At 41.6% G+C, this 14,955-nt stretch overlaps 2 protein-coding genes across 6 annotated transcripts in view; one reads left to right on the top strand and one right to left on the bottom strand.

Moving 5' to 3' along the window:
* The window catches only part of RNF10 (ring finger protein 10), a 70,875-nt gene extending 66,019 nt beyond the window's left edge, over positions 1-4,856 (bottom strand). The window contains exon 1 of the mRNA XM_033954629.1: positions 4,391-4,856. Coding sequence (XP_033810520.1) covers positions 4,391-4,502 — 112 coding nt within the window. The 5' untranslated portion in view covers positions 4,503-4,856. The remainder of the gene's footprint in view (positions 1-4,390) is intronic.
* A 5,607-nt stretch (positions 4,857-10,463) lies between these two features.
* The window catches only part of COQ5 (coenzyme Q5, methyltransferase), a 62,291-nt gene continuing 57,799 nt past the window's right edge, over positions 10,464-14,955 (top strand). Inside the window, exons 1-2 of one of the 5 annotated variants that reach the window (XM_033955896.1) lie at positions 10,464-10,653; positions 11,031-11,199. In XM_033955896.1, the coding sequence (XP_033811787.1) occupies positions 11,037-11,199 (163 nt within the window). In that variant the 5' untranslated portion in view covers positions 10,464-10,653; positions 11,031-11,036. Of the gene's footprint in view, positions 10,654-11,030; positions 11,200-14,955 lie in introns of those variants that run through there. The other 4 variants (XM_033955897.1, XM_033955899.1, XM_033955900.1 and 1 more) reach the window with 4 other exon arrangements.

Raw genomic sequence — 14,955 nt, 5'->3', positions numbered from 1 at the left:
AGGGTGCTTTTCAGGCGCCCATCCAGCACAAACCTGGCATGACAAAGGAGTAATGGAGCCCAAGAACTTCATCCCTGCCAAACTGAAGGCAAAACCTTCTGGAGAACTTTAAAAAATAATAATAATAAAGAAATTCAAGATGGCCACAGTGGCAGCATTTTGGTGCCAACAAGGCTCCAAAACACTAACTCAAATAAAAAAAATTTTTAAAACCCAGTGATTTTAGGATTTTTTAGATAGGGAAACCTAAGGGAAGGGACAGAAACCTAAAAAAAAAAAAGTAACCCTCCACACACCAAAAAAAAATTTTCCTCATAGGCTGTAACAGTCTTACTTATTGTGACCTATGCTAAAAATGTGCTGCAGCCTGACTCAGCTCCAAAGGTAGCTGGATCTGGGAAATCACTGCCTCAAACAGACTACTACTCCAGCACTTACTTTTCGGGCTGCCAGTTTGACTGAAATCCGACAGCCTCGAACCCCAACTGACCCGAAAGGGGGGAGGCAAAATGCAGCCAGCACCCTGTGAGACCCCACTGAGCCCCCTATGGATGTTTGACAACCTGCGCTCAAGCCCCTGGGACAGGGGAGATATGATTCAGATGTTCAAGTATTTGAAAGGTATTAATGTAGAACAAAATCTTTTCCAGAGATAGGAAAATGGTAAAATAAGAGGGCATAATTTGAGGCTGAGGGGTGGGAGACTCAAGAGCAATGTAAGGAAATTTTTCTTTACGGAGAAGATGGTGGATGCCTGCCATGCGCCCCCAAGAGAGGTGGTAGAGAGGAAAACGGTGACAGAATTCAAAAAAGCGTGGGATGAACACAGAGGATCTAGAATCAGAAAATAGTAGTAAATATTGAAGAACTGGGCAGTACTGGGCAGACTTGCATTGTCTGTGTCTGTATATGGCCATTTGGTTGAGGACTGGCTGGGGAGGGCTTCAATGGCTGGGATGGCTGGAGTGAGCTTTGACGGAGACTTCAGTAGTTGGAACCTAAGCACAGTACAGGGCAGAACTTTGGATTCTTGCCCAGAAATAACTAAGAAGGAAAAATAAAATTTTAAATTGAATCAGGTTGGGCAGACTGGATGAACCATTCGGGTCTTTATCTGCCATCATCATCATCATCTATGTTACTAGTAGGTGAGCAATGCTACAAGGGAAATGGACCTTGCGCTCCAAAATATTTCTGCAGGCTGGCCAACAGGTACCACAGAGGGATTGGCCTGTCAACTGCAGATCTGTCTGTTCTTCTTCATGAAGGCAGAGCTGGTCCCTCAACTAAGGGAGGTCTTAGCATCAAAAATTAGTCAAAATACCATAGAAAAATTTAAAAAAAAAACACAAAAAGAACAGGCAGATCAGAAAGACTCCTTCTGGCTCATATGTAAAAGGAAAACCTGAAGAGGTTAACAAAGCTCTCTAGTGAAGGAGGAGGTATTCAGACGCTCAAGTGGATGCTTTCTGCATGGCTCACGAGCACTGGGATATTACCCGTCCGCCCAGAATGACACACCTATTGCACTAGAAATACTGCATATGTTCCGATATCACTTGCAAGTCTACACTGAGCTTCTTATTCTAGAGCTTCTACCCCAATGAGAGACTTGCTTGCTTTGCATTAAACAAACATTTGATTTTCTTTAGGTCCATAACTAACCTCATCAGGCTTTTTTTTTGGGGGGGGATAGAGGGAGTGCGCTAGATGTGGTATATTTAGATTTTAGCAAAGCCTTTGACAGTGTTCCACACAGATGTCTAATAAACTGAGTGCCCTAGGGATGGGTCCCAAAGTGACAAGCTGTGTCAAGAACTGGTTGAGTGGAAGGCAAAAGAGGGTAGTGATCAATAGAGATCACTCCGAGGAAAGGGATGTTACCAGTAGTGTGCCTCAAGGTTCTGTTCTTGGGCCTGTTCTTTTTAACATTTTTATAAACAATATTGCTGCAGGGCTATCAGGTAAGATTTGCCTCTTTGCGGACGATACCAAAATCTGCAATAAAGTAGACACCCAGGATGGTGTGAATAACTTGAAGAAAGGCCTGGCGAATCTTGAAAAATGGTCTGAAATTTGGCAGCTAAAATTTAATGCTAAGAAATGCAAGGTCATGCATTTGGGCTGCAAAACCCCGAGGAAAAGGTACAGTTTAGGGGGTGAAGAACTTATGTGCATGACAGAAGTGCGGGACATGGGTGCGATTCTACACGATGACTTTAAGGTTGCCAAACAGGTTGAAAAGGTGACGGCGAAAGCTAGAAGGATACTAGGGTGCATAAGGAGAGGTATGACCAGTAGGAAAAAGAAGGTATTGATGCCCCTATAGAAGACTCTGGTGAGACCTCATTTAGAATACTGTATACAATTCTGGAGGCCGCATCTTCAAAAAAGATATAAAAAAGGATGGGTCTGTCCAGGCTACTGGTGCGTGGTCTTCGTCATAAGGCGTATAGGGACATCTCAATCTTAATCTGTATACTTTGGAGGAAAGGCAGGAGAGGGGAGATATTATAGACACATTTAAATATCTATGTGATATAAATGTGCATGAGTTGAGTCTTTCATTTGAAAGGAAGCTCTGGAATGAGAGGGCATAGGATGAAGTTAAGAGGCAATAGATTACTTCTGAGCCTAAGGAAATACTTTTTTATAGAAAAAGTGGTAGATGCATGGAACAGTCTCCTGGTAGAGGTGTTTTTTGGTTTGGGGAGACAGATATTGTCTGATTTCAAGAAAGCCTGGGATAGTCACGTGGGATCTCTTAGAGAGAGGAAGAGATAATGGTTACTGCGGATGGGTCATTTGGCCTTTATCTGCCATCAAGTTTCTATGATAAAGGAAGTGGTGCTCACCTGGCTTTGGGAGCAGCCGAAAAACTTATCTACAGGAATGCAGAAGCTAGTTGAATGATACAACATATGTCATCTTGTATGGAGACTGTATGGAAAAGTGATATTTTCAATTGCTCACAGTTACTTCTATTAAAGCCATTATGTGTATTTTGCCTTATTTTTTTTATTTTTTTTTTTATTTACCCTCGTAAGCAGGGCAGGATTAATTCGAGGGCCCCTAGGTACACAAGTACACTGGGCCCCTCTGCCCCACTCCACTCCACTCCACCATACGCCCAGGCGGAAACAGAAAGCTGCATCAAAGGGAAAATTTGGACAAGCAGCACCGCTTACACAATTACAGTTCCTGTTGCCTTTATTACCTAGGTTGCATGCTTGTCTTACTTTCCATCAATGGGGGGGGCACGTTGCCAATTAGGGGGGGGAGGTCCGCGTTGCCAATCGATGCTGGAGGGGCCCATCACCGTTTGGAAAAAACAATGTTGATGCCCTCCTTCATCGGGCCCCCCTGACCATTTCGGGCCCTAGGCATGTGCCTACTTGGCCTATTGGTTAATCCTGCCCTGCTCGTAAGAATCATAGTGTGAGAGACTAGTGAGTGAAAGAGTAATCAAAAGTGAACATGAGCAAACAAAAGGCATGATGAATTTTAAGAAAATTATTACATACCAATACTGTTTTGCAATATCCCTATAAAAGAAAAGCTATATTTATATGTCTTATAGCGAAGCCACCAGAGACTAGCTACTACTATCTCAAAAAAAAAAAAAAAACCTATACTTGGAAATATAAATGTATAATATTATAGACAACAATGTTCGTGTTTATTAAGATTTGATATACCGCTCCAGCATATAATTTGGGAAATTAGTATTAACAGGTTGCATGTAGGCTTCTCTTTATAAGCTGTCTTTAGAAAGCTTAGTTATAAATATAATATTTTATAATACAGACACATATGTGTACACATGCTCACAATTGCATCAATCGCAGGTGCAAATGTGTGCACCTTTCTCCAAAGTAATTCTAGAAAGGCAGATGAGTGCTTATTTTGCCTTTATAAAACAGATAAAACATATGCGCCCATATATATACCTTTTCTGCCAAGCTGCCCTATTATAAAATTAGACTCCACATTTTCAGGTTAAACAAAAATTAGGGGAGAAGGGTTAAATTTTTTTTTTAATTAACGATGCAGTTCATGTGCTTAAAAAAACACACCATGTATTAGCACAACAGCGTTGATACCACGATTCACGAACCGAGTTTAATCATGTTTAATATTAGCGTTATATATAGGAGAATGCCTCTTTGCTAATACATATTGAAAACCACTTACTACAAACGGATTACATCATACTAGCATAAATTAAAGATAAAAGTTAAGAAGGAAACCAGAGTAACTTGGAAAACGTTCATAACTTTTCGGACACTTAAAAACGCTACGAGTAAATAGCTCCTTTGACAGACGTTAGTTTCTATCCCACTGGCAACTTAAAGCCCGGTCGCCAAGGACCTTCCGTGGAGCCGCTTACCGTTCTTGGGCTTAGAGTCAGTGGCGGGTCCGGAGGAGCCAGAACGGGCCTGGCCCTTGCAGGCGCTGCCGCAACCGGAGGTGTCCATGTCCGGGGCGGTGTTGAAGGGCATAGGAGGAAAAAGCAGCAGCGGAGGGCTGAGCAAGGTGCTGGCACGGGCGGCTGAGACAGTGGATACCGAGGCTCATGGCGTTCGAGGCCTGCGGGCGTCGCGGCGGGAGCTCTAGAATCATGGCGACATCTTTCTTCGAGTGTAGACACTAAACCTACTGTAGATGACGGAAACGGCTCCGACAGAAGGGAACGGAGGTGGGGGAAGGGGTGGCGGCGACGAACCGGCCACAGGCGCAAAGCAGGCCGCAGACTGGGCGACGAGTCGCCTGAGAGCAATGACAAGATCCCGGATGGAACACTTCCTATCGGCTGCTGGAGTCTGCTTAGAATTCTGGGAACTGGAGTCCAACTGCTAGCATCAGCTGGAGGGTAATGGGATTTATAGGTTTCCGGCTCCAGGAAATTTCTGTAGCCAGGAATGTCGAGAATGTTAATATAATAAATTACAACAGATAAAGAGGCCTGTATGATTTTACCCAGGTTGCCCAATAAAGGTAGAGATGCCAAGTTACCCAATACCCGCCTTGAAATGTGGGGATAGTCCTGGACTTCTGGCCACCTCATCTGGTGCATTGTGGGACTTGCAGCATTGATTTCAATGGGCAGGATCAGGTGCTAGAAATCCCATACAACTTTTGGACTGCGTTCTAAACCAAAACTGTCCTGGAATCTGCAGACTGGAACTGGGTACTTGGCATCTCTTTTTACAGGTTGTTAGAGCTGTACCTGCCTGTCCTGCATATTACACACTTCTAAACCCAGTTGAAATTCATTTGTTTTCCTCCCTATCACACACAGCTTCTTTAGATTTTTACAAACCCAAATGCATCACTCTACATTTCATCACATTAAGAGCTCATTTTACAAAGCCACGCTAGGGCCTTAACATGCGGAATAACGCGCACTAAATTGCCACACACACTCGCCGCTACCGCCTCCTTTTGAGCAAGCGATGCGTGCAATAAAACTGCTAGTGCGACTTTGTAAAAGGAGCCCTAAATTTTAACTGCCAAACAGACCAGTCTTCTATTTTTTTGTAGTTCACTTCTCATGTTGGGGTGTCCAATCTGTTGCAAATCTTTGTGTTGTCCTCTAAAACAGTGGTTCCCAATCCCAACCATCTCCTGGAGGACCACTAGGCCAGTCAGGTTTTCAGGATAGCCCTAATGAATATGCATGAGAGAAATCTGCATATAATGGAGGTGCCAGGCATGCAAATCTGCTCCATGCATTTCATTAGGGCTATCCTGAAAACCCGATTGGCCTGGTGGTCCTCCAGGAAAGGGTTGGGAACCACTGCTCTAAAAGACAACTTCCTTTTAACCCTTTGGTAATGCCACTACAAATATATTGAATAAAAATGGTCCCTGTACAAACCCCTTAGGTCAGTGGTTCCCAACCCCCAGGCCAATTGGGTTTTCAGGCTAGCCCTAATGAATATGCATGGAGCAGATTTGCATGCCTGTCACTTCTATTATATGCAAATCTCTCTCATGCATATTCATTAGGGCTAGCCTGAAAACTCGACTGGCCTAGCGGTCTTCCAGGACAGGGTTGGGAACCACTGCCTTAGGTACTTCACTACTCACCTGTCAGTCAGAGTTTCTAATCTAGTTCACCACTTTGGGTCCTTATTTATTCAGTTTATTCATATGAGCCTCCTATGATAAACTATAAGTAGACTACATCTAGCACAGTGGTCTCAAACTCAAACCTTTTGCAGGGCCACATTTTGGATTTGTAGGTACTTGGAGGGCCTCAGAAAAAAAATAATTATATTTAAATTAATTTTATTAAGTTTAAACATAGAACAGACCATATATCAGAAAATCAAAAAATCATACATCCAAATATTTTAAAAATAAAAAAATAAACTACACAGATTCCCCACAACAACCCACCAAACAATCCTGCCATATAAAATAAAGAAAATGTGACACATGAATATACATTCAGTATTCAAAATTCTGCAGTGGGCATGAGGCATGAGGTCATTCCAGAATGGCTCCCAAAGCGCACAGAAACGACATCCTGCAGAAGAGTAAAGATCATGGATGCCATGGCGTTCCAAAGATGCTTGTGTAATCAGAAGGGAGCACCAATGTTGTACTGATGGTTCCTCTGGTTGCAGCCATCCTGTTAAGATAGCCTTCTTACCAAACAATATAGCTCGTTCCACAAAAGCCATCATAGTTTGGGGAACTTGATAAACATTTCACAAGCTGCTGAATTTTACATAACTCCATGCCTACATTTAACAACTTAAGAAAACCTCTAAAGAAGTGAATCATACCATCACTTTTTAAAATAGACAGATTGCACAAACTGTTGAAAATTTGCAATGAGATGCCATGTCTCAGTTTGGGAACTTTTCTCTGGGTATTCGCCCACTACAAATCATGTCTTTAATGTTATAATTCACCCTATCATTATCCTACAAATTTTGATGATTTTCCTTTGCTATAAAATTAAACACATTACATCTCTTTACAACTCATATCCCACAAAGTTCCTCCTACTTTTTAAGACAGTTATACATGAATTTCCAGTATCTTCTCTGACACTGGCTAATTTGGTTGATTTGGCATGGCCTATTGCATTGCATTTCCAATACTCAGGGAAACCCAATATGCTATATCTTAGCTGTCGTTGAGCGAATGAACAGTGCATAAAGGATGCAGGAAGCTTTCTCAGGAGGTTCAGGCATAAAGATACCCAGATGCCATGAGTATGAGAGTATGGGATATGAGATCATATATTATGTCTGATGCTGGTATGCAATGCAATAGCTTCAATTATTCAGTGTGCCACAAATTACTCCCAATACTCATAAGCTGTTGGCAAATTTAAAAATATATACTGAATTTATAGACTGTGGAACTCAAGTGTCTGCTGGTATCACCTTCAGAATTGGACCGATGATAGTCTGCAATATGGTTATTCACTGAGACTAATTGTACCATTCTTCGCCAATTGTACCACTGTTCGCTGATTGTTCCTAGTTTTTCTCTGTTTGTACCATTTTTCTCTGCCACCCATTTTCTCTAATTGTACCATTTTCGCTGATTGTCCAGCCCTTCTTAGTTGTAAACCGCCTCGAACTACTATGGCTTTGGCGGTATATAAGAAATAAAATTATTATTATTATTAATGTCTAAAGATGGACAGCTTAAGATATACAGTAAGTCCAGGTGCATGAGCTAGCACAGATAGCTAAAGTTAATCAGAAATCATTGTCAGAGGCAAACTGGAAATTACATTTGACTCTAGCCTGAAAAGGACAGGATCTCCCTCTATTTTTCTCTTGTCTCTCACACCTCACTCACCTTATTCACCATTGTTTCAAACAGTTTACAAAAGATAGGGATACTTAATTTCAATAGATTCTATTTTTAGAACAAGCCTCAAATGTATAAATATGGGAGATTAGAACCCCCCCTCCTCCGGCTCCCTCTCTGCAATATCTCTCTCTATCTGGAACATCACCACCTTCTTCTCTCTTTCCTCTGGACTCTGTAAGTCAGGAAAACTGTCTTTTCTCTCTCATTAATTGTAATGTTTAATTGTAATCTTTATGAATCTTACTTTTCTGTAATATTAAGTGTATTATTGCACAATATATATATTCCTTATGCAAGCACTCTTAGTGGCCTTTGTCAGTAATTTTATTTCCTACTGAATCTTCAACGAGGGTATCGAACCTGGGACCTGGTGGAGTGTAAGGCCGCTTCAACATTACCCCTTCAAACCTTACATTTGGAGGGGCTAAACCAGATGTGGGACATGTATCTTCCCAAGGTCATCCAAAATGCAGAAATCCTTGGGCAAGTCCAAAATTGATGACCCAAGGATGCATACGGAGCGGAGCACTTAAAACAACAGTGGGACTGACTGATATGCATCCAATATGTTCTGGTTGGAGATATATAGAGCCGAAGCAAAAACTTGTGCTGCTGTTCCCAATGGGTAATATCTGACGTAAATTAAAGAGTCGTCTTCAAAGCTCTACAAAACAGAAAAAAATAGTTAATGTTTTATTAAATAAATTACAGTTTTTGCATGAGGTAAAACTCTTTATAGTTTATAAATCTTTCATTTTGGCTAAAGGGTCCTTTTATCAATACCGCGCGTTAAACTGCCTGCCGTGCTAGTTGCTAATGCCTGCATTGAGCAAGTGTTAGTTTTTTAGCCGGCCGCAGGGGTTAGCACATGATGAAATGTCCGATGTGCTAACCCCGCTAGCGCAGCTTGATAAAAGGACCCCTAAGTCTTAATAATAAGCTAAAGAGACATATGATCAATAAACTGTTTTATTTTACTTTTGTGATTATGATAAACATACCATGGGCCTCAAAATACTACCTGGCGAGCCGCGAGTTTGAGACCACTGATCTAGTATGTGTCCTCAATCCATTTTTCTGTTTAGTCAAATAAATCAATCAGATTCTTTTGATATGATCTTCATTTGGTAACTGCTGCACTTGTTAGATTCTAGAAAATCCATTATCCTTCCTTGCCTTCACTGCCACTTTCATTACTTTTCCATTCACTATAGTGAGTCTTATTAGCCAGTAGTTTTCCATTTCTATCACAAATTTTTGCTAGAGGGACCACATCTGCTCTTCTGCAGTTTTATGGAACCTCATCCTTCTGCAATAATTTATTAAACACATCTTTAAACTCATCTGGCCCTATGGCTTTGTCCACTTTCAGTTTTACAAGTTGTTCATAAGCACTTTCTTCCATGGATGGTGCAATGTTCTTCGTTTTTCCTCATTACTCTTAGCATAGCTGTACTCTGCATCTTTCAGCCTTATCTTACTATCCTGCTGCGGAACCTGAAAACTTGGCTTTTCACAAAAATGTAATTCTCTCTTTCCCCCGGTACGCAATCCCATTCTTCTCTTCCTATATTTAAGTTAATGTAAACCTTATTTCGCTTCCTATATTTAAGTTCTTGTAAACCGTGCCGAGCTCCACATCTGTGGAGAAGATATGGTATATAAACTTAAGGTTTAGTTTAGTTTAGTTTATATTTCCATTTTCTAGCCTTCCTCTTCTCCCCAACATACCTGAAAAAGAGTCTTGTCGCCCATCTTTATATGTCTAGCTATTTTTTTATTCTTTTTGTGCTTTTGCTAGCTATATTTCTCTCCTTGCTTTTTTGATTTTTTTTTTTTAACTTTATCTGGTATTATTTTCTGTGTTCCTTTTCATGCATTATTTTGTATTTAATTAGTGCTACCCCTTTTGCCTTTATTTTTTCAAGCACTAATTTGGAGAACCATGTAAATGTTATTTTTAATTAATTTACTTTTCTTATATTATAATTGTTAAGCTTCTTTCAGCTTGTACTGATCTATGGGAAACATAGAATTGAAAGAGCTATTCCTTTGTTGATTGATCTACTATACTGTACTACTTATAATTTCTATATTGGTTACCTGTGTAGACCAAAATGTTGTTTAAACTTTGAATTAATTCTTAGAGTGCTTCATGGTATGGCCTTGGATTATATAGTGTATTTTAAATTCCAAATAGGATGTGATGTGTAAGGAATGCTTCCTTGTGTACTCTTCAGTTTTCATCCTTAAAATATGTTAAAATAAAGAAATACAGTAATACTTTAAGACCCAGTCTTATCAAGCCCCTCAAATCTGGAATGCCCTACAAATCACCTTAAGAATAGAAATTAATCATCTGAAACTATTCTTATTCTCTACATATTTACTGTGTTCCAGTGCCTAAGAACTATTATACCTTTTGTGTTGTTCTAATCTAATCTTCCATTTGTGGCCCGGAACTTCCTCTCCAACGTCAGAATTGACGTGGGCTTGTGGGCTGGCGCCTGGAACTTCCTTTCCTGTAGTTGCAGCAGCAGGCGGGGAAGCAGGGAGAGAGCCGATTATCCGTGATTGCCTGTCCCGTTGTCCCCACGAACAGCTTCGGGATGCTGTCTCTGAAAACGGGATATTTCGACATCCCAAAGCTGTGCATGGGGACAACGGGACAGGGGATCTAAAAACGGGATGGTCCCGTTCAAAACGGGATGTATGGTCACATTACCCATGTGTTGCTGTTACTATCCTGCTTGTACATGGAATAACCTCCCAGAAAGAAGTTTGGTGGTAGCAGAGCAAAAATAAAAGGTAAAAGGGGAGAAGACATGCTTGCATATCTACTGTTCCTATACCCTAAGCAGAATAAAGTGGCAAGGTCAATTGGCTCTGCTTGTGGGGGATCCCACGGTCAATCAATTTTCAGAATAACCACAATGATTATAATGCATGAGACAAGTGTGCTGGCACCATCAGATGCAGATATGTCATACTTATTTATTGTGAATATTCTGAAAAAAAAAAAAAAAAGTGTGCGGTCCTCAGGACATGAGAAAACCAGCCAAAGAGGTAGTTGGTATAAGAAATACAGGCCAAATTCGCAGTCCATAATAATCTGTACACTTAATTTCCGTTTATGTATTAGCGAGTGAGTGGTACGTCACTTCCGCTCTTTTTCTTCCCTACAGTGGAAGATGGCTGTAGTGGTAATCAAGCGATGTGGAGTTGGCTTGTGCCATCGGTTATGTGGTATTACTGGAAGGCACTGGTTTCCGCGGTTACAGCATACGGATAGGCAGTACATAGAAACTCAGTTCGGCTTCGAACGCGTGTCCGAGTCTGAGAAGAGGGAAAAAGGTGAGAGAAGCATTGCATGCGTGATAAATTTTTTTTTAATCTTTTTTTTTTTTTTTTTTGGGGGGGGGGGTAAGGAGAAGGCGGCACTATTGTAGAAATATGATGGGGGGGGGGGGTGCGGAATAGAATGATTAATGAGGCAGATTGCACATCAGGAAAGCCAGCGCTTAAATCGTTCTCCCTTAGAAGCACCTGATGCCATTAGATTCATTCTAGTAGGGAAATAACTTATGTTCTTGCTTGGAGTTGGAAAAGGTGACAAAGCAAAAACCATAGTGATAGATATTTGTATTTCGCTTTCTTCCAGCCTTTGAGACTACGGTTTTGTAGTAACCTGTAGTACTGAGGGGGAAATTAAAAAAAATGCAAGGAACAAGAGGTGCTTTGAAATACTGTCAGAAGATCAGGCCTGAACAGTACAAAGTATTGTGAGAAGAGGGGGAGTCCTTGCTGTTGTAAAGGGGGAGAAAAGGAGGGAATGGAGGTAAATGGAGCACACCAGGGCCCTTCTGTTTCATATTCCTATAAAGAATGTTACCAGGCAATATTAGTATGTTTTATAAGGAATAACAAATGACCATGTGACTTTAAAAGTAAGAAACAAAAGACCTATGTAAAAGTACAGGCAAGACTTAAGTATGAGTCTAGGTAAAAGATCAATTTTTATCATAGCTATTTGACCAAACCAGTGGCGTACCTAGCATATGTGACACCCGGGGCCCATAATTTTTTAACACCCCCTCCCATCTGTACGAAAAACATGATTTTTAGTAACAAGCCACACGTCACACATGAGTACCTAGGAAAAGGCAGCATCTTACATACTGCAGTGAGCAGTACAATATCAATACACCCATTGTAAAACTAAACAAGCCAGACTAGTACAGATCAATCCTACAGTCAATCCTAACAAAAAACCATGTCTTTCGAACACACAGAACACAGAAAACATCTTCGCCTAGTATGGAATATGTAATCACAAACTAACCCCCCTCCCTCTTTTACAAAACTGTAGTGTGGATTTTAGCCACGGTGGTAACAGCTCTGACGCTCATAGAATTCTGAGCATCAGCGCTGCTGGCGCTAAAAAACGCTCCACAGTTTTGTAAAAAGGGAGATAAAATAGAAATACATAGATAAAGGTTAAACTGAACCAGTAAGAAGCTGGACTCTGCATACAGTGCACCACAGAAACAGTGACACATGTCTCCTAAAGCAATAAATAAATAGAAATTTTTTTCTACCTTTGTCTTCTGTGGTTTCTGCTTTCTTCATCTTCTTGTAACTCTCTTCCTTCCATCCACTGTATGCTATCTTTCTTCCCCTATATGGCATCTTCTCTCCTTATATGCCCCTTCCAGAAACTGTATGCCTCCCCCTTCCATCTCTCCTTTCACCCCCATTGGTCTGGCATCTCTCTCCTCTCCTTCCCTCTCCCACACCTCTCCTCTGCAATCCTTTCCCTTTCTTCCCTCATTTTCGTTTTCAATGTATTTTCTGCATCTGTCTAGATTACGTTCTTACTACCCTCTCATCAATGTCCTTTTTTATTGTCTACCTAAAGCTTGCCACCTCTTTCCCTCACCCCTCCAGTGTTTCCCTAACTCAATCATTTTCTCCCCATCATGTGCCCTCCTTTTATTTATCCCCTCCTTCCATCATGTACCCTCTTTCTCCAACCTTTCCATCTAGTACCTTCTCCTCTCTCTGTCCACTTCCATCCAGCATCTGCTCCCTCTTTCTAATCTAATCTAATCCTTAGGTTTGTATACCGCATCATCTCCACGTTCGTAGAGCTCGACACGGTTTACAGTAGGAGAAATAGGAAGGAACTACAACAGAGGGTTAGAGGTAGAAGTGTGAAGAAAATTTAGAGGACTTTGGATGCCAAGATATAAGAGTTTCCTTGATTCCTAAGTTGAAGGGAGACTTACATTTTTTGAGAAAAGCCAGGTTTTCAGATGTTTGCGGAAAACTTGGAGAGAGCTCAAGTTCTGAAGAGGAGAGGTAAGGTTATTCCAGAGCTCAGTGATTTTGAAGTGGAGGGAGGTCCCTAGCTTTCCTGTGTGGGAAATGCCTTTTAGCGAGGGGAAGGATAGTTTTAATTTGTGGAAGGATCTTGTGGTATTAGGGTTTGAGGAATTCCAAGAAAGAGGGATAAAGGGAGGGAGGATACCATATAGGATTTTGAAAGTTAAACAGGCGCATTTATAGTGGACCCTGGCGATTATCGGAAGCCAGTGGAGCTTGGCCAGGAGCGGGGATACATGGTCAAATTTACTTTTAGCGAAGATGAGCTTGGCCGCGGCATTCTGAATCCGTTGGAGTCTGTGGAGGTTTTTCTTAGTTAGGCTTAAGTAGATAGAGTTGCAATAGTTCAATCTGGAGAGGATGATGGATTGGACAAGGAGGGTAAAATGTTTTTGATGGAAGCAGGATCTAACTTTCCTCAGCATGTGAAGGCTGAAAAAGCATTTTTTTACCAAGGATTGGAGGTGGTCATTGAAGGACAATGTGGAATCAATGATGATGCCCAAGACCTTGCTCGAGAACTCAAGCTGCAGAGAGGAGCCAGAGGGTAGTGGGATGGAGGTGGGTAGGTGATCTAGTTTTGGACCGAGCCAAAGAAGTCTTGTTTTGGACTCATTCAATTTCATTTGCACAGTGTGGGCCCAGGATTGTAGGTTCATTATACAAGAGGATATGTTCTTAGACAGGTCGGTGAGGTTCGAATCGGTCTCGAGGAGGACGAGGATGTCATCTGCATAAGTGTAAATTGTTTCAAGGGGGGATAGGTGGAGGAGTTTTAGGGAGGACATATAGATGTTGAAAAGGATAGGGGATAGTAGAGAGCCTTGCGGGACTCCACAATTCGGTTTCCAGGGGGAGGATGAGGTGCCATTCATGTTAACAATGTAAGAACGAGAGCGGAGGAATTTAGAGAACCAACCTAGGACTGTGGAGTTGATACCTATCTCAGAGAGTTGGTAAACAAGAATATCATGGTGAACAACGTCGAAAGCAGCGGAAAGGTCAAATTGTAGGAGGACGGCGAACTTGTTTTGAGAGTGAAGTTGTTGAACCCTTGAAATCAGGGAAGACAGTAGGGATTCGGTGCTGAAGTTAGGACGAAAGCCATATTGATAGGGTAAAAGAATAGAGAATCTCTCTAAGTATGATGAGAGTTGGGAAGAAATGATGGACTCTAGCATCTTGGTTAGGAGAGGGATATTTGCAATTGGGCGATAGCTGGATGGTATGGAAGGGTCAAGGTCAGATTTTTTCAGTAGTGGGGTAAAGGCGATATGACCCATTTCTGGGGAGAAATGGCCCGACTGAAGGGCGGAGTTTATGAGAATGGTGATAGAAGAAATAGCCTGAGTGGGAATGTTCTCGTATAGGTAGGAGGGGAATGGGTCCAAGGAGCAATTACAGGATTTCAGTTTGAGGCAGAGATTGAGGACCAGGGATTCAGATACGCGCTCAAAAGTGGTCCAGGATCTGTCAGCTGGGATAGGGTTGGAGACCATTAGGGTGGGAGTGGAATCGGTAGGCACTAGGGAGTTGTAAGAGACTGAAGGAGGGAAAGAGCATCTCAAGGAAGAAACCTTATCGTTGAAGAATTTTGCTAGAACATCGGCTGAGGGAGAGGAGGGGAGCAAGGTGGGGTCTCTTTTGGAGGTTAGGGAGCGCCAGATGTTGAATAGAGTACTGCTTTGATTGTTGGACCTGGAGAATTTGTCACCATAGAAGTTC

Source organism: Geotrypetes seraphini, chromosome 8, assembly GCF_902459505.1.
Source record: "Geotrypetes seraphini chromosome 8, aGeoSer1.1, whole genome shotgun sequence".
Classification (NCBI taxonomy): domain Eukaryota; kingdom Metazoa; phylum Chordata; class Amphibia; order Gymnophiona; family Dermophiidae; genus Geotrypetes; species Geotrypetes seraphini.
Note: the sequence above shows the minus strand (reverse complement) of the source record. Positions and strands in the feature narration are given on the sequence as shown.